The 26,000-nt window shown below is 41.6% G+C and overlaps 2 protein-coding genes across 2 annotated transcripts in view; both read right to left on the bottom strand.

Annotated features, from left to right (window-relative positions):
- The window catches only part of LOC110947454 (BOLA class I histocompatibility antigen, alpha chain BL3-7-like), a 349,371-nt gene that overhangs the window by 237,827 nt on the left and 85,544 nt on the right, over positions 1-26,000 (bottom strand). The window lies entirely within an intron of this gene.
- LOC110971427 (uncharacterized) lies at positions 4,413-24,735 on the bottom strand. The gene is made up of 10 exons (XM_051956003.1): positions 24,549-24,735; positions 22,950-23,047; positions 22,647-22,869; positions 20,367-20,794; positions 11,691-16,912; positions 11,168-11,381; positions 10,535-10,767; positions 9,916-10,209; positions 9,738-9,844; positions 4,413-7,205 (listed from the first exon to the last, which is right to left on the bottom strand). Exons 1-10 carry the CDS (start codon positions 24,718-24,720, stop codon positions 6,964-6,966), a joined length of 7,233 nt encoding a protein of 2,410 aa, XP_051811963.1. The 5' UTR covers positions 24,721-24,735; the 3' UTR covers positions 4,413-6,963.

Here is a 26,000-nt window from a genome sequence, read left to right as displayed (position 1 = left end):
TGTATGAGTGTGAGAAGCCCATTTTATATAATTTATATTGGGCTATATGTGTTCTATGAAGAACCTTAAATTGGATCAGTTGTAAGTTGGTGTTTTTTGTCATTTTAAATGTGTTTTCACAGATCTGGGTCCAAGAATCGGAGTCAAAGGATTTGGACAAGTCTTCTTCCCATTTGTGAGTTGGGAGGTGAATAGAGTCTGTCTTTGAAAGTAAACTATAAATTTTTGAGAGGTTCTTTTTGTTTCTTGGAGACAGTTTCATAATGTATTTGACAAATTCCGGTGGCTGTAAATCAGTTGGCTGTGAAGTAGACTGAAGCGATGGAATTCTACTTGTAAGCGTCTTCTTTACCTGTAGGTAATGGAGGAAGTTTCCATTTCTTATTTCAAATGTTTGGAATAAGTTTGTATATGTCCTAAATATGTTATCATCAAAAAGGTGATAGAGGTGGGTGACTCCTCTCTCTGCCCACGTCCTGAAATAAAGAGCTATTTTATTGTTTGCAAAATCAGGGTTGTGCCAGATTGGGGACAGTATGCTGGGTTTTAATTGGGAGCCTGTGACCTCCAACGTTTTCCACCAAGCAGACAAGGTGGAGGCGATCATTGGGTTCTTGAAGCAGGAGTGATGTTTAAGGGCAGAAGTGATAAAGGGCAGGTCAGAGATTTTGATCTGGTTACAATCTAACTGTTCTAGTTCCAGTCAGGAGTTATATTCTTCATGTGGGTGAATCCATTTGGTGAGATATTGTAGTTGGTTGGCTAAATAATAATACATGAAGTTGGGGGCTCTCAGTCCCCCTTCTGATTTATTCCTCTGGAGGGTGGTCAGACTTATTTTAGCCTTTTTGTTCTTAGAATTTACCCATGGCAGAGTCTAACGATTGAAACCACTTTGATGCTGGTTTAAACGGAATCATGGAAAAGAGGTAGTTGATTTTAGATAATATTTTCATTCTGACTGTAGCTATTCGTCTCAAAAGGGAGATGGGGAGGTTATTCCATCGCCTTAGATCTTCACAGACTTTGTCCAAAAGTGGGGTGTAGTTCAGGTGAACTAGCTCTGAGAGTTTGGAGGAAATATTTATGCCCAGATATCTGATGTTGCCAGTAGGAATAGAATAATTCGAGTTTTGGACTGTGGGATTCCATGAGTTTTCTGTTAAAGGTAATATGATTGATTTCGACCAGTTGATGGAGTAGTCTGAAAGACATGAGAAGGTTGTAATGAGGTTAAATACTTCCTTCACTGAGGTTTTCGGTTCTTGTAGGTAGAGTAAAATGTCATCTGCATATAGGTTAATTTTGTGTTCAGACTCCAAAGCACAGATACCTTTGATATCAGTGCTCTGACATACAGCTGTTGCTAATGGTTTGATAATGATTGCAAACAATAAAGGAGAGAGTGGGCATCCTTGTCTCGTTCCCCTTTGCAAACTGAAACTTTGTGAAGTGATCCCATCACTGGTGACTGTAGCCTTGGGTGAGTTGTACAGAGCCGATATCCACTGGATAAACGACTCTCCGAAGCCAAATTTGTGGAGCACAGCGTAGAGAAAAGACCAATTAACTTTGTCAAAGGCTGTCAGGAATCCATTCCAGCGCCTGCCTGGGTTTGCCTTCCTGTCTCTCTCTCTCTCTCTCCCGGCCGCTCGCCCACTGGAGGACAGCTGAGTGCGGCATGAGATTCAGATGAGGAGCAATCAGCCAACTCGGTGCACCTGCTTCCCTTCCTCTTCATAAAAGCCCTCTGCTTCCCTTAGTTGGTGCGGGAGCATCAGTTTTGACACTCCACATGCCATCCTCAACAACAACAACAACAACCACCCTCTGGATTACAACCGCTTGGACTTTTCTGCTTCCCCCTCCTGTTTGGACTTTCAAACCTTGGACTCAGTGGATTTTTGTTGTGGATTTATCCTTGCCTGTTCGCTCCCTCAATTGTTTGCTTTCGTCATTCAGTGAGTACCATTCATTAGCTCTGTGTTTCTGTTTTTTTCGTATAGTGTAGTTTGGTTTTGTGCAGCCCCCACAGTCCTGTCCTTAGTTTGTAATAGTTTTGATTTTGATTCAATAAAACCCCTTTTTGCCTCTAACACCCGCTGTCTATCTGTTGGTTTCTGCGCTTGGGTTCTCCCACCACTATTCGTAACAAAGGCTTTTTCTGCATCCAGTGACATAACGATAGCTTCTTTGTTGTGGTGTTGCGTCAAAGAGATTAGATTAAGAAGTCTTCTGATATTGTTGGTGGAGTGTCGGCCATTTATGAAACCCGTTTGATCATGGTGGATTATTGACGGGATAATTTTCTCCAACCTAGAGGCGAGTGCTTTTGAGATAATTTTGCTGTCAGTGTTGATTAGTGACAGAGGTTGATAGCTGGAGGGAAGTGTAGGATCTTTGTCTGGATTCAATAATAATTTCATTGCAGCTGTATTCATGTGCGAACTTATATAACCATTATTTTTAATCTCTGTCACTGTCCTGAAGAAAAGGGGTGCTAACATTGACCAGAAATGTTTAAGAAATTCAGCAGGGAAGCCATCAGGACCAGGTGCCTTGCCTGCTGGCACACTGTCTAATGCACACTGTAACTCTTTGATAGACAATGGAGCATCTAGTTTGTCTCTGTAATCTGATGTTAATTCAGGCAAGTTTAGATTGTCAAGAAAGTTATGAATATCTTCTTCGTTTGGGTTAACTGTTGATGAGCATAAACTTCGGTAATAATTATAGAAAGTCTAATTTCCTGGGGTGACTGAGTGTATTTTCCTGAGGGATCCTGAATTGCTGTTATGAAGGATTTTTCTTTATTGCGCTGGAGTTGGTTGGCAAGAAATTTTCCTGATTTATTTTTGTGTTCAAAATCATATCTCAGTTGTTGTAATAAGAACTCTGTTTTCTTTGATAAGATATTATCAAGTTGTAGTTTAACATTTTGTAGTTCAGACCATAATTGATCACTTGGATTTATTGCATAGTTCTCTGTAAGTTCTTTAATTTTTCCCTCAGTTTCCTACTGTAGTTGTTGATCCTTTTTTTTTCTTGTACGAGGAGTACGATATTATTTTGCTTCTGATTACGGCTTTTCCAGTTTCCCAAAGTAAAGATGGAGATACATCATTAGAATCACTGTTTTTTTTTTTAGAAAGTCTGCCCACACTCACTTCTTATTATTCGATCAAATTCCTGGTCTTCGAGTAGAGAGATGTTTAGGCGCCAAGTCTGAGGAGGTTTAGGGATGGAATCTGTTTGCAGGCTGAGAGATATTGGTGCATGGTCGCTGATAATGATTGGGAGAATTTTAGTAGTAGCTTTGTGTGCGATAGAGTTATTTGAGAGGAAAAAGTCAATTCTTGAAAATGTTTGGTGTACCTGAGATAAAAAAGTATAGTCCCTCTTTGTTGGGTCTTTGAGTCTCCAGACATCTTCTAGTCCAAAATCTTTCATATAATCCTGCATGACTTTAGCCGATTGTCGTTGTTTTGCATGTATTGGACTATTAGATCGATCTAGTGACGGGTTTAATACTATGTTGAAGTCGCCACCGATAATGGTTGTTGAGTTAGCAGATAGGTCTGCTAAGTGGGAGAAAACCACGTGAAAGAAGGCTGGATCATCATTATTCGAGGCGTACAGATTTGAAATTGAATATAATTTATTAAAGATTGATGCCTGGATAATAATATATCTGCCCTCTGAGTCCGTTACTGTGCTATTTAAAGTGAATGGTACTCTCTTATGGATTAGAATGGAGGCCCCTATTTGTCTGCCGTTATAACAAGATGAAAAGATGATATTATAATTACAATCTCATAGAGATTTTTCTTCTGATTGTAGTAAATGCGTTTCTTGGAGGAGCAAAATATCTCCTTTTAATTTAGAGACATAGTCCATAATTTTAACTCTTTTTGTTTGTGACTGTATGCCATGAACATTCCAGGCTACAATATTAACTTGAACATAAAGAAGTTCAGTCATTGAATAAGTAGCAATATAGAATATCGTCTGTGTGTGTCCTTGTGAGCTGTTTGTTGCTGTCTGTGAGCTGTGGGTGTTGGAGAGAGATGTACATAGCAAGTCAGGATCTATATATGCATTATATAATAGCACAACATTGCCAGAAAAACTATCAACAAACACGTTATAAAACATACAAGCACAATAAACATGGGGGGGTACATAGGGTGTGAGTGAAAGTGAGGAGGGTGAGTGTGTGAGAGGGGGAGAGGGGTAAAGGGAAACATATAGAGAGGGAGAGACAGAAAAGTAGGAGGAGGGGGTTCTCCAGTGGGAAGTGTAGATAAGGAGAGTGACACATTTACATTTGTGTGATTTTGATTTTTTTTTTTTGTTGATTATGTTTTCTAAACTAAATTACTAAGTGGTATACTAAGTATTTAAGATTTTTATTATTGTTATTAGAAGAGCCAGGGGGTAATGGAAGATTCTCGAAATAGCTGCCCATCTACGTATAGTTTGTCCACAACTAGTGCAGGAAATGGTAAAATGGTTGTATTTATATAGCGCTTTTATCCAAAGTGCTTTACATGATGATATGTCACATTTACCCATTCACACACACATTCACACACTGATGGCGGAAGTTGCCATGCAAGGTGCTAACCACAACCCATCAGGAGCAATTAGGGGTTTGGTGTCTTGCTCAGTGACACCTCGACATGAGCACAACGGGCTGAGGATCGAACCGGCAACCTTCCAGTTACAAGATGGCCACTCTACCCACTGAGCCATGCCGTCCCATGGCATGGCTCCGTTTACCTTTCTGCCTGTGTTCTTTCATGATGGGGTATACTCCCACCACCATGTTTCACTGTTGGTATCATTTTCATCTGTCAAATGCAATATTGGCTTCATACCAGAGGTAATGGACTCATGTCTTCCAAAAAGTTCCACATTTGACTCATCAGTCCACAGGATGTTATCCCAAAAGTGTTGGTGTTAACTGAGATAATTTTTTGTAAATACCAGACCAACCTTTCTGTTCTTTTTGGTCAGTAGTGGTTTGATCTTTGTAACTCTCCCATGGATGTGATTTTCTCCCTAACTGAGATCTGTAGATCTTTTGATGTTCATCTGGGTCATTTTGTGACTCCTGGATTAGATATCAACACGCTCTTGGAGAACTGTTGGTAGGCCAGCTACTCCTGGGAAAGTTCACCACTGTTCTGTTTCTGTGCATAAATACTCTCACTTTGGTTCTCTGGAGTCCCAGAGCCTCAGCAATGGCTTTGTAATTATTTCCAGAATGATAAATGTCAGTGACTTTGTTTCACATCTGTTCTTCAGTCTCTTTAGAACGTGGCTTCATGTGCTGCTTTTTGAGCCCCATTAGTTACTTCACAATACCAGACAGGTTCTATTTAGTGATGCTTAGATTCAACAAGTCTGGCAGAAATCATAAGTAGGTGTGGATGATAAAACTAAACAACTGCCTGAGGGCAAATACTTTTTCACAGCACTGTATGCAGATTATACACTTTTAACCTCCTAGGACCAGGAGTCTACACATATGTTATGTCATTTTTTTTTTCAACAAGAGGATATTGTTCATAATAATAAAAATAACTAGAAGAAATCTAAAGTGTGTGTGTGTGTGTGTGTGTGTGTGTGTGTGTGTGTGTGTGTGTGTGTGTGTGTGTGTGTGTGTGTGTGTGTGTGTGTGTGTGTGTGTGTGTGTGTGTGTGTGTGTGTGTGTGTGTGTGTGTGTGTGTGTGTGTGTGTGTGTGTGTGTGTGTGTGTGTGTGTGTGTGTGTGTGTGTGTGTGTGTGTGTGTGTGTGTGTGTGTGTGTGTGTGTGTGTCTTTTAGGTCTTAAAGTGCAATTTCTTTTCGTACAGTCACAGCCCAAATACTAAACACATAGGGAATACCATACTAACCCTTAAAACTGAGTCGTCCCATAAAAATGCATAATACCTTTTGAGTATTGGGTCATTTCAGTGATCCACTAATGAAAGTCGTGCTTTTTATTCAAAGACACAGTTTTTGTTGCCATGCTTTGTGTCTATATAAAGCAGAACATTTGAACGTTCTTGAGAGACAGAAATGACTAAAATGAGAAACCTGTTGAGTGAGTTCATTTTAGAGAGCGAAGACAGGCAACTTCTCTCAGTTGAGGTTGTTTATACTGCATCAAGTAGCTTGATCAAGGACCATTACTGTTCAGAGGACTAGAGTTAAACAGAGGTGCTAACCTGAAGGTGTCTTCCCAGTAATGGCTGAAAATCACAGTGTACAGAGTGTATTTGTGAAAATGTGCAACAATCTCATTGGTCAAAAACTGTTGGAGAAGGGCTGTGGTTTAGACTTACTCTCTCTCACTGGTGGACAGGCTGGTCTATAGCCTCTCACCATATGATCCTCCAATCCATCAGTTCCAGGTACGGAAAGAGAAACCCTCTCTATTATGAATGACGTGTATATTTGTGTCTTTAGGTCTTCATGATTAACCATGGTCCATTATCACAGTCATATGCATTAGCTATCGTCTACTTTCTCAGTCTTGTGGTATCATTATTTTAATGTGGGTGACTGTGTGTCTCCGGTCTCAAGTATTTTTTTTATCAGTTTTATGTTCTTCACATGATGTTATGTCTTAAGGTGGCCTTGATTATTGAGTATGTGTGTGTAAGTGTGCAGTGAGCGTGCATGGGTTTGTGTGTCTGCAGTGCATTTTTGCGCATCTGATGTGTCTTGACTGTAAGTGGATGTACTTGCTCTCTGTTTGACCTGGTACTATTCATCTTTGTTACTGTTCAGTGGAGCAGCTGCTTGAGAACCTCTCATTCATTCACAGGTCAACACAACTTTTTATGTAGCACATAATGCAGTGTGTATATCACTATTAAGTATGTTGAATAGAAATAATTTTTAAAAAATCCTAACAGTTGTTTTGTGTCTTTGTGGTGATAATGTATCTCTGCAGTGGTTTTGTGTCAAACTCATCTGTTTTCCCGACTCTTTTTCAACTCTCTGAGGTTGTTGAGCAGCTCGTGATATTCTGGTGTGTTGGTGGAGAAAAGTTTTCCTTCATTCAACCAACTGTTGAGTCTTTCTTTTCCCTGCCGGTCGATCACTCCCATCTCAGAGTATTTTTCCACCAGCAGTTTGTCTCCGATGTGATGGTAATGCCGAGTTGCCTCTTTGGAGATCACGTCACGTCTTCTGCCTCGCGGGGGGAGTCCTGAACCAAACAAATTTAGAGATCACACACAGAATATTTCATTAATTTAACATCGGAGTAATGAGAAAACCTTGACTTTCTGTCACGGAGACAGAACAGGACTGGTGTTGAGGAGTGTTGATCCATTAAATACAGAAATATGTTCACTGTCTGAACCACTGTTCTTTAAACATCTCCACAATGACAACACTTAGCAGCCTGAAACCATCGAAACAGAATCTTCTGATTTTCTACTTTCAGATAGTCCTCTGTTTCATCTTTGATGTTTGGTCCTTCAGGAAAATCAACCAACGCTGAGCTTAGAATCAGGATATTTCACCAGACGGTTCTGTCCTGGCTGGTTGGAATAACTGTCATTCATCTGCAGGACTGTACAAAGTGTTGACCCAGCTGGATGTTTTCTTCTTTTATTGCTTTTCAACACTGAATCATTCATAGTAAAACTGATTTCTACAAAGTTAGAGTTAGAAATAAAACATAAAATAACTGGTTGACAAGTATGAACCCTCTTTGAAGAGACTCTAACTGAACTCATAGCAGGCAGTTGGTTCTAGAAGTCAATAGTTATTAATGGATGATCTGTGGTCAGTGATTGGAGGATAAAGACTCCTGGGTCATTCCAGGTGAAATGACCAGATATTCCTTGGGGTGTTGCTGCACCATTTTCAAATTAGGCCTAAATTTGTATGCCATTAGATAGTCACAAAAGTACAGCCATGGCCATAAGTTTGGACACAAGTACCATGACGCTTGTGAATCTTAGAAAATACCACAAAATTGTCACTTACAATACAGTACACAACTCCTGAGGACTATATTAAGTTTCATATTTAAAAAAAAACATCAAAAGAGTTTGGTGTCATTTTGTTATTCTTACCAAATTCGGTTGTGAAAGTACTGCATTTTTTTTATTTTCTTCTATTATGTTTTGGGAACAAAGTTGTTCCAATTGTTGGAATTTATTGATAATATTATATCCCTTGTTGATTTGTTGACTAATTAAACTGGTGCTGTCAAAAAATATTAATTGTGTTCTGTAATAGACATCAAAACAGACATAGTAAGTCATGCTGTGTCCAAACTTATGGCCATGGCTGTACTTTCTATGCAAAATTGTAGGCCTGTAGCTGAAATAGTTTCTGAGTTGTGGGGCTCTGAAATTCTCAGAATTTGGGCTATAAAAAGCCTCGCCAGCGTTTTTTTTGCAACTTTAAGTGGTTATTTCTCAGCCTCTAGATATACCAGAGAGCTGTGAGTTGGTAAACAAGGCCTCTGCATGTAGCTAGTGCCACACAAACATCCCCAGGTGTTTCCCTACACTCTGCAGGCCATGGGGGCTTGCTAAAAATGCTACAAATTAAGAGATACCTACTCACGAGTGGGGTTTGGGACCTTAAAAGTAGTAGAAATACTGCACAGAAGTGTTCTAACACCCCTGGGTTCCATTCTACACAAACTTGTGTGATAACTTAGCAAACTGGCGCTTTCTAGGTACCTCAGTTTGGAAAATATGAGCTCCCAAAGTTGGACGAGATTTTTAATTGGCTATTTTTGGTGGCAAAAATCTCAGTGTGGGACAGGTCCCAGAGACCCCAAATTTTTCTGCTAGACAGTTCCATCTGTCTTCTACCACTGTACAAAAAAAAGCAGCAGGGTTATAGTTGTAGTTACTGAAATATTCTTACTCAAAATGGCATGGGTAATGTCAAAATAGTTTTTTGCTTTTCAGTACTTTAAATTGGGATACAAGTATTAGTAGTCATTCCAATGGTAGTATTATGTATGTTTAGTTCTTTTTGAAATGTTAGTTCTTAAAGGTGACTCCCTTCAAAAAGTGTAATGGTATAACTTAGGTATACCTAAGTTATAACTTGGGTATAGGTTCTTTTGCTTGTAACATGACTTTGTATAATTAAATTTAACATGTTTAATCCCACTGCACTGATAGTGTAAAATTCAACATTATTGTTGTTATTTTTAAATTAATGAAGCATGAACTACTACAGAGCTCCCTGAATTCAAGTTAGTGCATGTAATTTGTATGTGTATGTTATAATTACATGTATGCATTGCAAATGGATGTCAACATGTCATTACACTTTTTGAAGGTAGTCACCTTTAACAACTAACATTTCAACAAGAACAAAACATACATAATACTACCATTGGAATGACTACTAATACTTGTATCCCAATTTAAAGTACTGAAAAGCAAAAGACAATTTTGACATCACCCATGTCATTCCATTCTGGAACTCTGATGGAATCACTGATTTTACATTTGATCTTTATAATTAACTGACGTTACATTGAGGAGATCCTTTCTCACTTTGACATGAAAGAGTCTTTTTGTACATTCTTGTTAGAAAAGCCAAATTAAGTTGATCCTGATTGGATGTTGAAAAGCTCTAAAGGAGGAAACCTCCAGGAGGATGAAGACTTTGCTAGATGCTGAGCAGCCTTTCTTCTGATTATTTCTACTTTGATATGAAACGGTTTCCATGGTGACAAACGAGCCAGACATTTCTGTACCTGCATGCCTGATCAGTCTCTGGGAAATCTCTGGATTGGACGCCATCAGTGACATCTTCATCCCTTTGACCACATCTCCTCGAACAAACTTCTCAGCCAACGTCTGCCTGCGAGGTAGAACAACAGGACCTCAGTTCCCTGAAGGGATCAGCTCGTACTTGAGGACAGGGACTCTCACCTGATCAAGTGAGCATCGTCTCCGTTGCCGGTGGTCAGGGCAAGCTGGTGATGTGGAGTGAGAACCTCTCTGCAGAGCCCGTGGGTTCCTTTGCCATCCATCATCTCATAGAGTTTGGGATTCTTCTGCTGGAGTTCCTGTCTGGCGATGGCGTCCAGGTCCTGCAGCATCTGTGAGGCCCTTTGGAAGGTGTTGATGGGCGGGATGTGGTCAGCATTCACCGGAGAGCGGTTGTTGTTGTTGTTGTCCCGTCTGACGTTGGTAGATCCGTTCTCCTTCCTCAAAATTTTTATACTTCGGAGGAGAAACGCATTCAGAGTGAGCTTTCATTAATTTCCAGTCAAACCTAAACTGTCACTTCTTTTTAGAACACTGTAAGAAACAGACATCACCTTCCAGCAGCTGTGGCTGAAACAACGCTGTGGATCAATAAAGTATTTCTATTCTTCTATAATTCATGAACGCTGTTTTACATTAGACATGCAAATTCAACCTGGTTTTATGAAATACTGTAAAAAAATTGTTAAAATTAAAGTACTACAGACTAAAACACGAGTTGAACTCGGTGTGTTTTTATATTTTATGAAGTTTTTGGTGGAGTGTTTTGAGGAGAACTTACTCATTGTACGTCCCAACCATTCCCAGCTTGTAAGTTTTGATCACAGATGCATCGTTCTCAGTTAAATCGTCCTGTCGCGTCATGTTCAGGTGCTCTTTATACCGGTCTTTGGCCTCCTTTCGGGTCTTCCTGCAGCCTCCAATGATTAAGTATTTTCCAGATGAAGTGTATGATGATTCGTATCCTCTCTGCAGCTTCAGGACCGGAGCGTATCGGTCCACATCAATTAGAAGCTGAGAAGAACAACCAGAGATCATTTCACCATGTAGGATTTTAAACATGGCCTCAGATTGCTGCGACACAGCAGACCATCAAATATTCTGTACAGTGAACAGTGATTGTGAGGAGTTTATGGAACATCTGGAAACTGTAGCATCTACTGATGACTGTGAGGTGTATAGGGAATATCTGGAAACTACAGCAGTTTGTATGATTAACGGCATTTAAGACTAAAGAATTCTTCTCATTTCTATTTCATGACTCCATAGAGTTGCAGGACTTTAGATTGGAGTGGAAATGAGCCCACAGTTAGTGGGAAAAGAGCCCACAGTGAGTGGAAATGAGCTGCAGTTCAGAGGTTGAACACAGCTGATGTGATTTTGTGCTTTTCTTTGGTCGAACACTGAAACTTACCGTCTGTCTGACTTGGTTGCGAAGGATCGCCGCCTCTTCTCTGGTATTGGGGTTTGTGCTGGTTGCCTGGGCAACGGCGTGATACAGGCAGTTGTGACCCTCAGAGTACACTGGCTCAACGGAACCATCCGGCCGCACAATCTCAAAATGTCCGGTGGATGGACTCTGTTGTCCACGGACCCGTTTGGTCATCTTTGAGAAAAATCCCTCTGATCTGGAAAACACGAAGCACAGATGTTGAGAAGGTTGAAGATCCTGAGATTATTTCAACAACAAAGTAACCGAGTATATTTACTGGAGTACTCTTCATCATCATCATCACCACCAAAATCATCATAATCATCTCATCATCATCACCATCACCATCATTATCATCATCACCATCATCACCACCACCACCACCATCATCGTTTTCCTGCAGTAATCAAGTGTTTTTTTCCTCTGCTCTGTATTTTTTCTCCAGTACTGGAGTATTTCTGTTCTGTTGTTTCCTCCATGGCCACACTGGGAGAGGTTCACTCACCTCTGGGGGTTTTCCGGCTCCTTCCTCAGCTGCAGGACGATGTCTCCAGCTGACTCGTCCATCCCCGGATAGTAATCCTGGGAGAGTTTCTTCCCATCTTTGTCCACCACGATCAGCTTGATGCCTTTGCCCTGCAGGGCTTCACTCTGGGTGAGGACGTGGATGTCCACCGCTGTGGCTGGACGGTTAATGTCGCAGATATCGTCGACATAACACTTCAAGTCCCTTTTCTCTTCTTCGGGCAGGTCCTGGCAGCGACTCTGCAAGGTTTGTCTCACCTGGTGCTTGTACACCTGGTTGGTGAAGAAGCTCTGGGTGTCGGTCCTGCCGAGAAGGTTGCTGACGGCGCTGCCGGCGACAAAGGTCACTTTAGCCATGCAGGCTTTGTTCATGAGGGCGGTCATGTGTCTGGAACAGGCACTGATGAATTCACTGGAAACACTCTCTGCGATGGCTTCGAGAAGCTCCTCTTTTAAGCGCTTTACGTTTGGCAGCTTGTGCCGTCCGTCGCGGTCGTACTTCTCTTGTGTCAATGGCTTCATGCTTTCCAAAAACCTAGGGACGAAGGTATCATTGATGACCTTCTCTGTGGGGTACGACTGCAGTATTTGTACTGACATTGTAACATATTTAGCAATTTCCAAACCCTTCATCACATATTGCATTCTCCCAGCAGTCTTCTTGCTCTGTATGTGCTGCGTTACAGTACCGCACACCTCTGAAAGTGTGTTGAGAGCCTTTGTGACTGTGGTGCAGTCCATCAGCAGGTCAGGAATAACGCTGCTGGTCAACATGTTCACTGACTGACGCATAGATTCCTCACAATCCTCAACAATTCTGTAGTCTGTCATCCCATTTTCCATGGCGGTCTTTGGCACTCCGGAGCAAACAAGATCCTTCAGGGCGTTGTCCAGGCTGCTGTTGGATTTAATCAGGGAAGTCGTCCTTTTCTTGAAATGATCATGGAGAGCGTTTTGGAACACAGCGTTCAGTCCCTTGTCAATAGCATAGCCCACAGCAGTCATGCATCCCTGCTTCCCCAGCTCCTGAACGGCATACTTGCCTGCATTTGTCAAACAATGTTTCACCGTGAAGGAGCTGCACTTTGCACCAGCCATCAGACCCTTGGCACCACTACGCACCGCACTCGCAGCGTTCCTGAGTCGGCTGAGTCCACCGAAGACCAGCGACACCCCGATGCTGATGGCTTTGGCGATGGCCCACTCGGCCCAGTCGAAGGTTCCCTGTATCATGCCTTTGATCCCTTGAATCATGTCGGACACACCCTCGCTGATCAGTCCAAGTCCAAACTGGCTGGCGATGCCACCGGAAAGAGCACAAACAAGAACGCCTGCTGCCACCTGAAACACGCCCAGAAGGAAACATGCGAGCGCATCATAGGAGAACTCTGGCTTCTTTTTGACCTCGAACACGATGCCAAGGCCGTACTCATAGAGGACCAACAGCTCGTGAGTTGTGATGGGATCCTTGTTTTTTGAAAGCTTGTACACACTAGTCTCCTCAGCAACTGCCTCCTTTTTGTTGCTTTCAAGCTTTTCCAGAACTGCCACTGCATTTTCAATGTATCCCTTCCAGGCTTTGAAGATATTCATCCTGGCGGTCATTTGTGCCTGCAGATTGCTGTTTTTGTGGTGCGGCTCAAAGTCCCTGATCACTGACAGGTTGCAGAACATCATAGTGTTGGTAGATTCTGACAGAAAGACATCCACCGCAGTCTTGGCCTCCTCCAGTAATCTCTTAGCCTCAGCTTTGTAGTCTTTCTTTGTGAGGTTCATGGTGATGTACGCTTGGTTATAAAGAGCCACAGCGCTGTAGAAAGGGTCACACTTTGCAGCACTCTTCCAGTATGCTATCGCTCCGTAGTCACATTGGTGTTTGTCAATGCAGTACAAGTCGGTTCTGCTTTTTGCCTGTCGAATGTAGTCATAGAAGTTGTTGCTTCTGCCATGCAGGATGTCATTTGCAGTTTCCTCCAAGTGTCTGTTGAGGTTTTTGCTCAGTATGTCGATGTCTTCATGCTGGCTGATGTGCCCTTCATGGAAGATGAGCCACAAAGCCCACGACTCTTTTAGAGCGTTCAGTGCAGTCTGATAGTCAAACTTCAAGCAGTGGCTCTTAAAGCACTTGGGAATGTCCTTCGCTTTTATTTGTGTGAGGTCTCGCCTTTCATCGTGTGTGAAATTTTTGTCAAAGTCAGCAAGGAACTCACAAAACCTAGAAAATAAAGTTTCCTTCAAATCAATTTCAAACAGCTCATCTCTTTCCATGCTGGCTAACCGGCTCACTTCATGCTCTTCCCTAAGCAGCCTCATGGTTTCAGTCGATTGGGCCTGATACGCCACTGCCAGACGGTCGCGGTTCAGGATCATCTGCACCATCCCCGGGTTTCCTTTACGGGCGGTGCGTCCGAACACCTGCCTCTCCACGCGCTGACTTCCAGGGAAGTACGTGAGGAGAACAAAGAGGCCTCCGCACTCATTCACCTGTTGTTGGACGTGGATGTCCGTGCCACGGCCGCCAAGGTTTGTGGCAATGATGATGTTTCCGGGGCCGAAGTTCTGTTTCTCAATATTGTGCTTCTCGCTGATAGTGTACATGGTGATGTCATTGCTTCGTTTGTCGTGCATTGTTGCCTTCAGCTCATCTGCGGTCTTGACATCCTCACAGATGATCAGCACCACCTGCCCCCTGTCGGCAGCTCTCCATGCAGATTCACAGATCACCTGGATCCACCTTTCTCCACTCACCTGCGCTGCTGGCAACTCCACCAGCTTTTTCTGGCGGTGAGAAGGAATCACATAGCATACTGTTTTGTAATGCCGTTCCAGAAACGCTTTCTCAGCTTTGCCCCCTAATGTCCCAGAGACGCCAAAGATACCTTTCCCTCTCAGGTACCTCTTGAAGAAATGGACATTTGACATGTAATTTGTCACATTGGACAGTGATGAAATTGCTAGCTGGTGCTTCATCTCCAGGAACTGTTGCAGGCCATCACCCCAGCGCCGGTTTTTCTCCAGAACTCCACTGGCCTGAAAGTCCACAGGAATTATAGCATCATACTTGTGACTCTCTGCATCATTGGAGTCCACTCTGTCAGCTTCAGGAGCTTTGTCGATCATGTACTCTCTTCCTCGTGTCATCCGGATGGCTTTCAAGGCGTTCTCAGCAAAAACTGGCAAATGATTCTCGATGTATTTCTTCAAGAAAGACGGGATCACAATGAAACCTTTAGATTCCTCCAAGGAGTCCAGGTCACAGTCATGGGAGTATTTAATTCTGGACTTTAGTTTGTCAACTGTCACTTCGATTAACGAATCCTCAGACATGATTTCACAGGCTTGGCCTTTCTGCAGCAGGAGAATGCTGACGTTTGAGTCTTCATGAGACTCCTCCCCGTATAGTCTGGCCAGGTTGTTCTCCAGTATGTAATAATCTACATTCACACTGTTTCCTGTCATCATCCTGACTTTGCTCAGCAGCTCGTACTGCTCTTTAGGTCCAATATTGGCCATGATTTTCTCAATGGCTTCAAGCTTGGTCTCCTCACAGCCGTCAGTGTCTGTCTGACTCTCTGCTTTGTTGAATGTATCCAGGTCCTGTTGAGAGTAAAGCCCTTTCTTGACGCCCATCACCAGGATGTCATTGGCTGAAAAGTTCCCAGACTCAGAGCCAATCATAGCCTGCAGTGCGATCTTGTGAAAGAGCTGAATCCTGGTTCCCCACCAGATCTCCCCTGTCTCAAGCAGCTCTATTGGCCGGCAGGCGGACATCAGGGCCCAGATACTGGCCAGGACCTGCTCAACATGTCTCAAGCCGCTAGCTTGGTGCGACAAAAATGTCACTTGGACTCCACTGTCCAGCGTCATGTAGTCCACCTCGTCCACAATCACACAGCCAAACTTCCTGGAGCCTCGAGTAGTTTTCTTCTCAAACTCCTGCCTTAGTGCATCTGCTGCGAATGTTCCGACAGTTCCATAAACCACCTGCTTGCTGTACGCATCCTTAATCAGCTCCTCCTGATGCTCAGCAGAGCAGTTATATATATTTGGTGGAGGCACGACGGATGATGTCACACCAAATATATCGAATAATTTACTCCATTCTTCTCGATCACGAATCGCAAGCAGAGGGGAGCTCGTCACGATGTCCACCTTTGCACCTCTGGTGGCCTGGATGGTTGCAAACATGGCTAAGATGCACGTCTTGCCCTCCCCAGTGCCAATTTCCAAAAGACAACCTCGTTTTTCTTTAAGCTGTGACAGCAGCAGCAGCAGTAACGCTGCCAGCTGAGAGTGTCTTGGGAAGTAGCCTTCAACTCTTCCGCCCTTCCAATGAGTTATCGTGGTGCACCTTTTCACAGCGATGGACAACACAACCAGCACTCTCTTCAGAACATCAACATCAGGTGCCAACAAATCAAGTGACATAATCTTCCTTTTACATTCACGAATCATCGCCGTATTAATGTCCACACGCTGGTGTAGTGGCAATTCTTTTTCAATATACCTCAACACATCTCCCAGCAGCCACAGGAGATCATCTGGGTAGTTTTTGTCCTGCATTTCATTCAGGACAGTATCCACGTCTTTGTCCAGCTCATCGGACACGCAGTCCTGGATGTAGTCCTGCGGGCGTCTCTCATTCAGAGCAGTGAGTGCCATGATGCAATTTAGGCTGTAGGTGCAAACTCTACGAAGGATCTCCGTCACTGTGTCCTGATTATAGCTCAGGGCCCTCCCAATGAAAAGCTTGATTTCCTTTGGTGTCCAGATCTTGTTGAAGAGGATGTGACTGAGAATCTCCTTTGCGTCTGCGGTCAGCTGTGGAGTCACGTTCAGGACATTTACCAGAACCTGTTGGGCCAGTGTTGGATTCTGAACATGTAGCTGTTCTTGCAAGCTGAGGAGGAATTCAAGTTTCTTGTCTTGGACGTCTTCGAAATCATCACTGCCTTCCACGGTTACCTTCACCACTGCCTCCAGGACGCTGAGCCTCTCCGTCAGAGACAGATCTATATATCCGGTTGCCTGGTCCAAAGCGAGCAGTGACCAAACAGGGATCTGGTGCTCTTGGAAATATTTCTGCGTGAGCTCATTTTGGAGTGTCTTCATCCTGTCTTCCAGGTCACTTTCTTCGTTTTCAGCCTCCATGATTTGGTACTTATCCAAAAGCTCTTCAAATTTCTCAGCAACATCAGCAGACTGAAAATAAGCAAAAACAAGAGCACAACATTAGTGCCAATTTCAAACATAAACTGTGCAGAGTGGTGTGTAGAATGTCACACAGGGCTGCAAAACTTAACCAACACTGATCTTCATCACAACTTTGCTTCTTGCACTTGAATGAACATGATCGGCATTGATATTTAAAATGCTTAAAGTGAAGCAAATGCAAAGAGTGCAGAGACAACACAACCAGGCAACACACCTGAAGAAACACCACAAGCTAGCATGAAGGCCAAGGAAAAGAATGGTTTGTGTCATAGGATCCGCCATTTCCACACCTCCCTTCCATGTGTACAGACGTCTTTCCACTGCTGGAATCCTGTTCAGGTGAACATATTCCACACTGAACCCCTAATCAACCCTTTCGGTCTTTAGAGTGACCAGAACAAACAACAGTCTCTGCACGAGTTCTACAGAGACAGTTCTTGAAAGAGGTTGTACTGTACAGGAATGATTTCCAACAAATGTTCCACAGAGAAGGTTCCTACAAGAGGTCCAACAGAGATAGTTCATAAAAGAAGTTTTACAGGGATGGTTTTCAGAAAGGTTCTACAGGTACAGTTACTAAGTGAGATTTCACAGGGACAGTTCACAATACAGAGATAGTTGTAGAATAGCGCCTCTAAAAGGACCGTTTCTGAAAAACATTCTACAGATATAATTCCTCCATTACATTCTGGGAGCACTGCCGCTAGAGATGAGGAGTCATGTTGACTGACCCTCCTTTGTGTGAAGGAGGATCAGTTCTCCTCAGATACATTCAGAAACAGATTTTGGTGAAGTGTTTGATGAGAGGAAGTTTGAGTAAAGGTCCGAAGGTGGGGCTTGAATCTTCCTGTCATGGTATCGCTGTTGATTGAACTATGAAAGTGTGATGCAAATGTAAAAGAATAATCACTACCTTATTGTGCTGGAGGGGTTTGAGTGACCATGTGATCCTGGTACCTATGTTATCAAGAGTAAGAGCCCCTGAAAGGGCCTCCCAAGGCAAATTGGTCCTGAGGCAGGGACCAGACAAAGAGCAATTCATAAAACCCCTGGTAGCATAGATCGGTTGGGGACATGAAGCATCACTTCACTGGACAGGAAGGAACCTGAGCTGTAGCAGGAGGTGGAGAGATAGCGACTAGCAATGGTTGGATTAACTTTCAGGACAGCAAAGGTTAATGAACCACACTCCTAGAAAAGTGTTGAACTCCGTTTCTGGAGCCGCCCAAGATGAGAGGCACCAGGTGGGTGGAAGGATATTGTTAACCCCCCAGCTGAGGGCCACTTTGTTGGAATTCTTTCTGAAGAACCAGTAGGTTGCCTCTCTGTAAATACACGTTGTTGACTGATGATTGAAAGAAACAGCCTGTCTGATCTGAACCTGAGTAGTGTTCTGTTACTGGACTTCTGTGCTAGTCATGGATACGAGTATAAGATGGCATCATAAGTGCATTTAATACTAGAGCATCTTCAGCCAAAGGTCAAAGATCAACTTGTCTTATCATAATCATAATCAAATGATTACTACCTGGTGTTGAGTTGGATTGGATACCAGGACAGACTTGGTAAATCCCAACATGTATTGTGGGAGAACTGGGAATGTCTGGTGGAGGACCCTGTTCATGGGGTTTTTCAACTTCCACCTTAAAAGAGTTTTTCCTGCGTCCTGGGGAGGTTGGGGACATGGGCTCTGACTAGGACATGTTCAAAGACTCCATTGCAGAGGTGGCTGTTGTAACTGGAACTGAAGGAGGCAGTCAGGTTGAAGATAGAGGCCTTCATCCCCTGGCTGACTCAGTACCAGGAGCCAAAAGGGCTGCAGTTGTGGCTATTGCAAGAGCTAAAAACTCAGGTGTTGGCAGAGCCTATGGACAAAGACTTTCAGTTGACATCAAGGAGGATCTGGCAAACCATTAGATGCCTCAGGAAGGATTGTTGGTTGGTGGAAATAGCACTTTGAGGAACTCCTCCAAGCATTGAAAAACCCAGGCAGAGCCTAAAAACTCAGAGGAAGTTTCAGCCATATCTGTGGTAGAGGGTTGCTGAGGTAGTCAAGAAATTCCTCAGTGGCAAAGTGTCAGGTGTGGACAAACTTCATCCCGAGATGTGGAAGACTCATGACATTGCTGGACTATCATGGCTGACATTCCTCTTCAGTGCTACATGGTCATCAGGGACGGTGCCTGTGGAATGACAGACCGGTGGACTGTGAGGTTGCTTTCCCAAGCAAAGGACTTTATATATCTTGGAAGGTTGATTGTGAGTGATGGGAAATGGAGCGTGAGATGGACAGGTGGATTGGTGCAGCATTAGCAGTAATGCAGGTGTTGTACCAGACAGTCATGGTGAAATGGAACCTGAGCCTGAAGGGGAAGCTCTTTATTTAGCAGTCCATCTACGTTCCAAACCTCATCTATGGTCACGAGCTCTGGCTACTGACTGACAGAACAGGATTGTGGCTATAAACAGTCAAAATGAGTTTCCACTGTAGGGTGGCTAAGCTCAGACATTTGGAAGAAGCTCGGGGTCGAGTCGCTGCTCCTTTGCATCAAAAGGAGCCAGTTGAGATGGTTCGGACATCTGATGCTGATGCCTCCTTGGAAACTTCCTTTGAAGATTTTCCAAGCAAGTCTTCCTGGGAGGAGACCATGGGGTTCACCCAGAACTTGCTGGAGGGAGGATTACATATCTCATCTGGCCTGGGAACATCTCAGGATCCACCACGAGGAACTGGAAAGTGTTTCTTAAGAGAGGGATGTCTGGAATGAACTGCTTCATCTGCAGCCACCACAACATGGATGGATGGATGGATGGAAGTGCAATGCAAATGTTTTGTCTCTAAAATCTGGTAATATTCTTGATGTAATTATTGATGGGCCCTGATGTCACATATATAACTTCGTATTTCACTTGGTACTCAAGGGAAAAAAAAGCAGATGATTAAAAATATAATAAGTAAATAAATAAATAAAAATAAAAAAACAAATACTCATCAGTCTGTAAAATTTAGTCGGTAATTCTAAGAGCTTCAGTCGAAGGCAAATTCCCATATTTTTATTGTCAGAGACGAAACATCTTCAAAAACCGAAAATAGAAGACCTTGGTGGGTCCAGTCTCAAAACACTCTTGAGAATGTCTTTATGAAACATAAACAGAAGTAGATGACGTTGTCAACAGCATTTTTAAGAACAAATAAATAAATAAAATGAAATAACAACTTCAAGAACCAAGAAGAGAAGTTTACTCTCAGTTCCATCCAGACTTAAGAGGAAGTCCAGTTGCCTTCAGCTGAAGCTCTTTGGATGCCATGACTTGGATGAACAAAAATCTTTCTTCTTTTTTGGTTCTTGAAGACCTTTTGAATGTCTGCTGAACTCTTGGAACAGATACAACTACTTTCTGCCTTTGGTGATGTGCTATCAGTAATAAATAAGGAGCGTACCTCGTCCCGGTGGACCTCAGCGGTGTGATCTTCCACCAGCTGGTGCAGGACGATCGTCTGCTCTCGGTGGAACCTCCGAGTTGTGAGGTTCCGCTCTTCCTGAAGGTCCAGGTAAGCCTGGGTCAGGTTCTGGTGAGAGGCCTGGTTCTCCTCATCGATCTGCTGCTGGATCCTCCTCTCTCGCTCCAGCTGGGCCTGCCGCCTCCTCTCTTCCTCCTCTCTCCTCCTCCTTCTTTCCTCCTTCTCTCTCCACCTCCTCATTTCCTCCTCTTCTCTCCTCCTCTCCTCCTCTCTTCTCCTCCTTTCCTCCTCTTCTCTCCTCCTGTCCTCCTCTTCTCTCCTTCTCCTCTCCTCCTCCTGACGTTTCTTTCTCTCTTCCTCCTCCTTTTGCCGTCGCTCCTTCTCTCGCTGCTCCTCTTCCAGACGAGCTGCAGGAGAGTGATGATAAATCTTACATCTGCTTTCATTTTAACCCTTTCAGTTTTTCCTCACTGTGGATCATTTTTAATCGAAAGTCCTGCAGCTTTGAGGAACCAGAACATCATGACAAGGGAGATAGAACTCAGAGATGTCGTCTGTCAGTAGGACTCAGTTATAATTTGTTGAAGATTCAAAAGATTCCCTGTCTGTTTAATCTCTTCATCTGAGAAGAAAATGATCAAAATGTGACACAAAATAATGATAGAAGACTGAGTCTTTTCAGAACTTGTAAACCATTTGTTCCTCTGCCATCCTGCCTGTACTGTTTCTGTAGGGGTGCAGGACTTTAGATTAAAAATGAGCCACAGTGAATAACAAAAAAGAGACAACTGCTGGAGCTCAGAGTATGAAACTATCAGGGTGTATTTTGTCAGAACCTCTAAACTGTGAAATCTTTATACTAGGTGCAGAACATCAACGCTGCAGAGAATATTGTGAGAACCTTATGTGCTTTGACTTAAAAGGTTCTGGGTTATATACAGAACACCAAGGTCGCTCAGAGAACAAAGTTAACCACACCCTACTCTGCAGAAACATGGCCGGTTGAGATAAGAAGTGTGGGCGGATGTTTAAAGAACTGAGCTGTACAACATCCATCTCCAGAAATATACAAACTGTTTTCTCCCGACAGAACAAATGTCAACAAGAAAAACATTTAGAGAGCGCAGTCCTCCACCAAGGCTGCTCATTCCCCTATACAGAACTGTCAGAAATGCAGCATTTTTTATAGAAATGCAGCATTTTTTAGTAGAAATCCAGCATTTTTTAAAATTGTTTTTAATGATAAGAAATCATGGCACCATAGAATGTGGCCATTTAATATAGATGGACTCACAAACACAATGATGGGACTCAGAAACACACCGCAATTTATCAGTTGTTCCTTGTGTAATTTTTAAATGGATAAGTCCCGAAAAGATAAAACTCCTTGTCTGTTTAAACTATTCATTTGAGAAGAAAATGGTGAAAATGTGGCACAAAATAATGTTAGAAGACTGTGAGTCTTTTCAGAACATGCAAACTATTGGTACCTGTGTCAAACTGCCTGTGCTGTTTCTGTAGAGGTGCAGGACTTTAGATTAAAAATGGGCCACAGTGAAAAACAAAAAAGAGACAACAACCATCAGGAGGTAAAATGGATAAAAAAGAGCTAATCAGATGTAACAGGAGCTAATAGGAGTAATGTGAGCTAATGTTAGCTAATCAGAGCTAATAGGAGGTAATAGATTGGAACAGGAACTAGAAGTAGAGAACAGAAGGTAACCAGAACGAATGTGAGCTAACAAGAGTCCATGTGCACTTACAGGAGCTACTGTGAGATACCTGTATCTAACTGAAGGTAACAGGAGTTAACTATGGTCACCTGTAGCTAACTGGAGCTAATTAGTCACACAAAGTCAGATTCACTGCAAAGAAGTATGTGAGACCACTGTCTGACTGATTAATCACTGATTTACTGGATAATCACAGAATTACTGATTAATCACTGATTTACTGAGTGTTTTACTGGTTCACTGGGTTGTCATTGATTTACTGTGAAAATACTGATAAATCGATTAATCCCTGATAAACTGATCAATCCCTGATAAACTGATCAATCACCGATAAACTGATTAATCTAAAATGTATTGACGAATTACTGATTAATCACTGGGAAAAAACAAACTGATTTACTAATTTATCATCGATAACCTGATTAATCACTGAAAACTGATTAATCATTGATTTGCTGATTAATCCTTAATTTGCTGTGTATTTACTGATTAATCACTGATTTCCTGATTCTGGACAGATCCTCACCAAAATTGGGGCAGCTGTCGACGATGTTGCCGGATGCGTTGTCGACCAGCTCAAACCTTTGGTGGTTGTTGCTCTCTCTCAGGTCGTATGAACAATTAAATACGTGTATTCTACATCTGAGGTCCCAGTCGCTGTGGTTTCCATACTTCAGTCTCAAATCATCAGAATATACCATTGCAGCTGTGCACCTGCGGGAGCTGTGGCCTGGAAGTGTGTTGTCACTCTGCAGGACAGAACACAGAAAAAAACAGGATATTGTGCAGTGAAACTGTGAAACTGTGACTTCCAGAATTGAGAACTCACGTCATCGCACGTCACGTTGCGGTAGTACCAGGTGTAGGGCGTCCTGTTGTGGATGGAGTGGTCGTTCCCCATGGCTTCAGATATACAGGAAACAGCAGCTGCCAGGAGAAAATATTCATTAACTGATGAAGATGAAAAACTGTCATATTTGTAATTTCTACACACCATCTCATTTAATGGATTTTCTTTGCCAAAATGAAAAAAGTAGTAACTAAAGTAATTATAACTATGTGAACTAAATTAACTACAGGAACTAAGGTAATTTTAACTATATTAAATAATTTAATTACAATTATGAAAGTAATTATAAATATATGAACTAATTTAGTTACTGTAACTAAGGTAATTTAAAAGGTATTAAGTAATGTAACATAGTAATGAAGGTAATTATAATTTTACTAACTAATTTAATCACAGTTATTAAAGTAATTATAACATATTAAATAATGTAACTACAGTAAATAAAGTAATTATGACTATATAAACGAAAGTAACTACAGTGACTAAAGTAATTATGACTATACTAATTTAATCAGTTACTAAAGTAATTCTAACTATATTAACTATGTAACTACAGTAATTAAAGTAATTATAACTATATTAACGAAAGTAAGTAAAGTAATATAACTATATTAACTAATTAAAATTACAGTAACTAAAGTAATTCTAACTATATTAAGTAATTATCTACAGTAACTAAAATAATTATAAATATAATAACTTTTGTAACTACAATTACTAAAGTAATTATAACAATATTAATTAACTACAAATACTAAAGTAATTATAACTATATCAACTAATTTAACTACAGTAACTAAAGCAATTAAAAGGTACCAACTAATGTAACTATAGCAATGGAGGTAAGTATGACTATATTGACTAATATAATCAGAGTTACTAAAGTAATTACAACTAGAATAACTAATGTAACTAAAGTAACTATACCTAAATTAACAAATTTGTAAACAGTAACTAAAGTAATTATAAATATTTTAACTAATTTAACTACAGTGACTAAAGTAACTAACTATATTACCAATTTAACTACAATACCTAAAGTAATTATGATTAATTAAGTAATTATGATATTAATTAATGTAACTACAGTATCAAAAGTAAATATAACCACATTGACTAATTTATCTACAGTAACTAAAATAATTGCAACTATACCAACTCATTTAACTACAGTTACTAAAGCAATTATGACTAAATTACCTAATTTAACTATAGTAACGAAAGTAATTATAACTATATTAACTACTTTAACTACAGTAACTAAAGTATATAAAAAAGCATTCACTAATGTAACTATAGTGATTCAGCTCGTTATGACTATATTAACTAATTTTATCACAGTTACTAAATTAATTATACCTATATAAACCAATGTAACTACAGTAAATAAAGTAATTATGACTATATTAACTAATTTCATCACAATTACTAAATATAATTATATGAAGTAACTATAACAATATTAATTACTTTAACTGCAGTAATTATAACTATATTAAATAATTTAACTACACTTACTGTAACTGTATTTAAGTGTGAATAATAGAATAAACTGAATAACAGAATAAAGTGACTCACTATGTGCAGCTGTCTGTTCGGTCCTGCAGCCTCCTTCAACTCTCAGCGCCTCCTCTGGACGTCCTCCTTCTCCTGATAAAGCTCCTGCCCACAGCCAATCAGAGAGCAGCACCGTGATGTCACAGCAGCTGTCTGTGGCTGCAGGAAGGGAGGTTCGGGGTAAACAGTTCATTCAGACCCACGTGCTTTAAAGGAATGCAGCCGCTGCAGCATGTGCTTTACAAGAAACTGCTGCTGCTGCTGCAGGGATTAATGCGACTGCAACAGCAGAACTTCAACAAACCTGCTTTCACTGATTTATAATCCAACAGGAAAGCAAAGATGCAGAATTCAGGGCAGGTTGTCAAACTAAATGAAATCATGATAAATAATAAATAATGCTAATAATATTAAATAATCATAAAGTGAGAACTGAAATAAGTCAGTGTAAGGCTCCAAGTTCTTCCTGGAAATAAATCACAGCTCTGAAAAAGCTGCTGGAAAACTGCTGAAATCCAAAGAAGTGCAGTAAACAACAGGTAAACACCACTAAACAACAGGCATACAATACAAGTAAACAATAGGTTAACAACACAAAACAACATGTATAGAACAGAACAGTAAACAACAGATATAGAAACATAAACAACAGGTATCTCAGGTGTTGGTACTGACACTGAGGAATGTTGAAGTAATTTCACCCTTAGTCCTTGTTAGTCTGCTGTAGTGGGGTGTTTAGTGGTATTCTGGTGTACAGTGGCTGAACAACACAGAGCAGGAGTCTGTGAAGGTAAGAAGATCAGAACGTCTGGAGAGTTCCACATTCTATAGGGATGGTCTAAGGATGGACCAGAGGGTAGGGAGGGGGCCGTAGGTAAACACAAGGGTCAATAGACAGTAAGACAAAACAAAGAATAATTCAATCAAAAGATCTGAAAAACAGCTGCAGATGGAAAAGGTGTGCTATTTTCTTCATCAATCCACACGTGTGTGTGTGTGTGTGTGTGTGTGTGTGTGTGTGTGTGTGTGTGTGTGTGTGTGTGTGTGTGTGTGTGTGTGTGTGTGTGTGTGTGTGTGTGTGTGTGTGTGTGTGTGTGTGTGTGTGTGTGTGTGTGTGTGTGTGTGTGTGTGTGTGTGTGTGTGTGTGTGTGTGTGTGTGTGTTCTTGTTCTTGTACTTGCTACATTGTGAGAACCATTTTCTGCATTTAACTATCAAAGTGAGGACATTTTTACAAAGTGAGGACATTTTGGCCGGTCCTCACTTTGAAACAGCCATGTTTGAGGGTGAAGACTTGTTTTTAGAGAACAAGTATGAATTGAGGTTTGGTTAGGGTAAGGATTAAGTTTAGGCAATCAGTTGTGATGGTTAAGGTTAGGGTAAGGCTCTAGGAAATGCATTACGCCTATGGATGTCCTCACTAAGAAGTACAAACGTGTGTGTGTGTGTGTGTAAATGAATACACCCCTAATGA

The sequence above is a fragment of the Acanthochromis polyacanthus genome, chromosome 11 (genome assembly GCF_021347895.1).
Source record: "Acanthochromis polyacanthus isolate Apoly-LR-REF ecotype Palm Island chromosome 11, KAUST_Apoly_ChrSc, whole genome shotgun sequence".
NCBI lineage: Eukaryota > Metazoa > Chordata > Actinopteri > Pomacentridae > Acanthochromis > Acanthochromis polyacanthus.
This window is presented reverse-complemented; position numbering and strand designations above follow the sequence as displayed.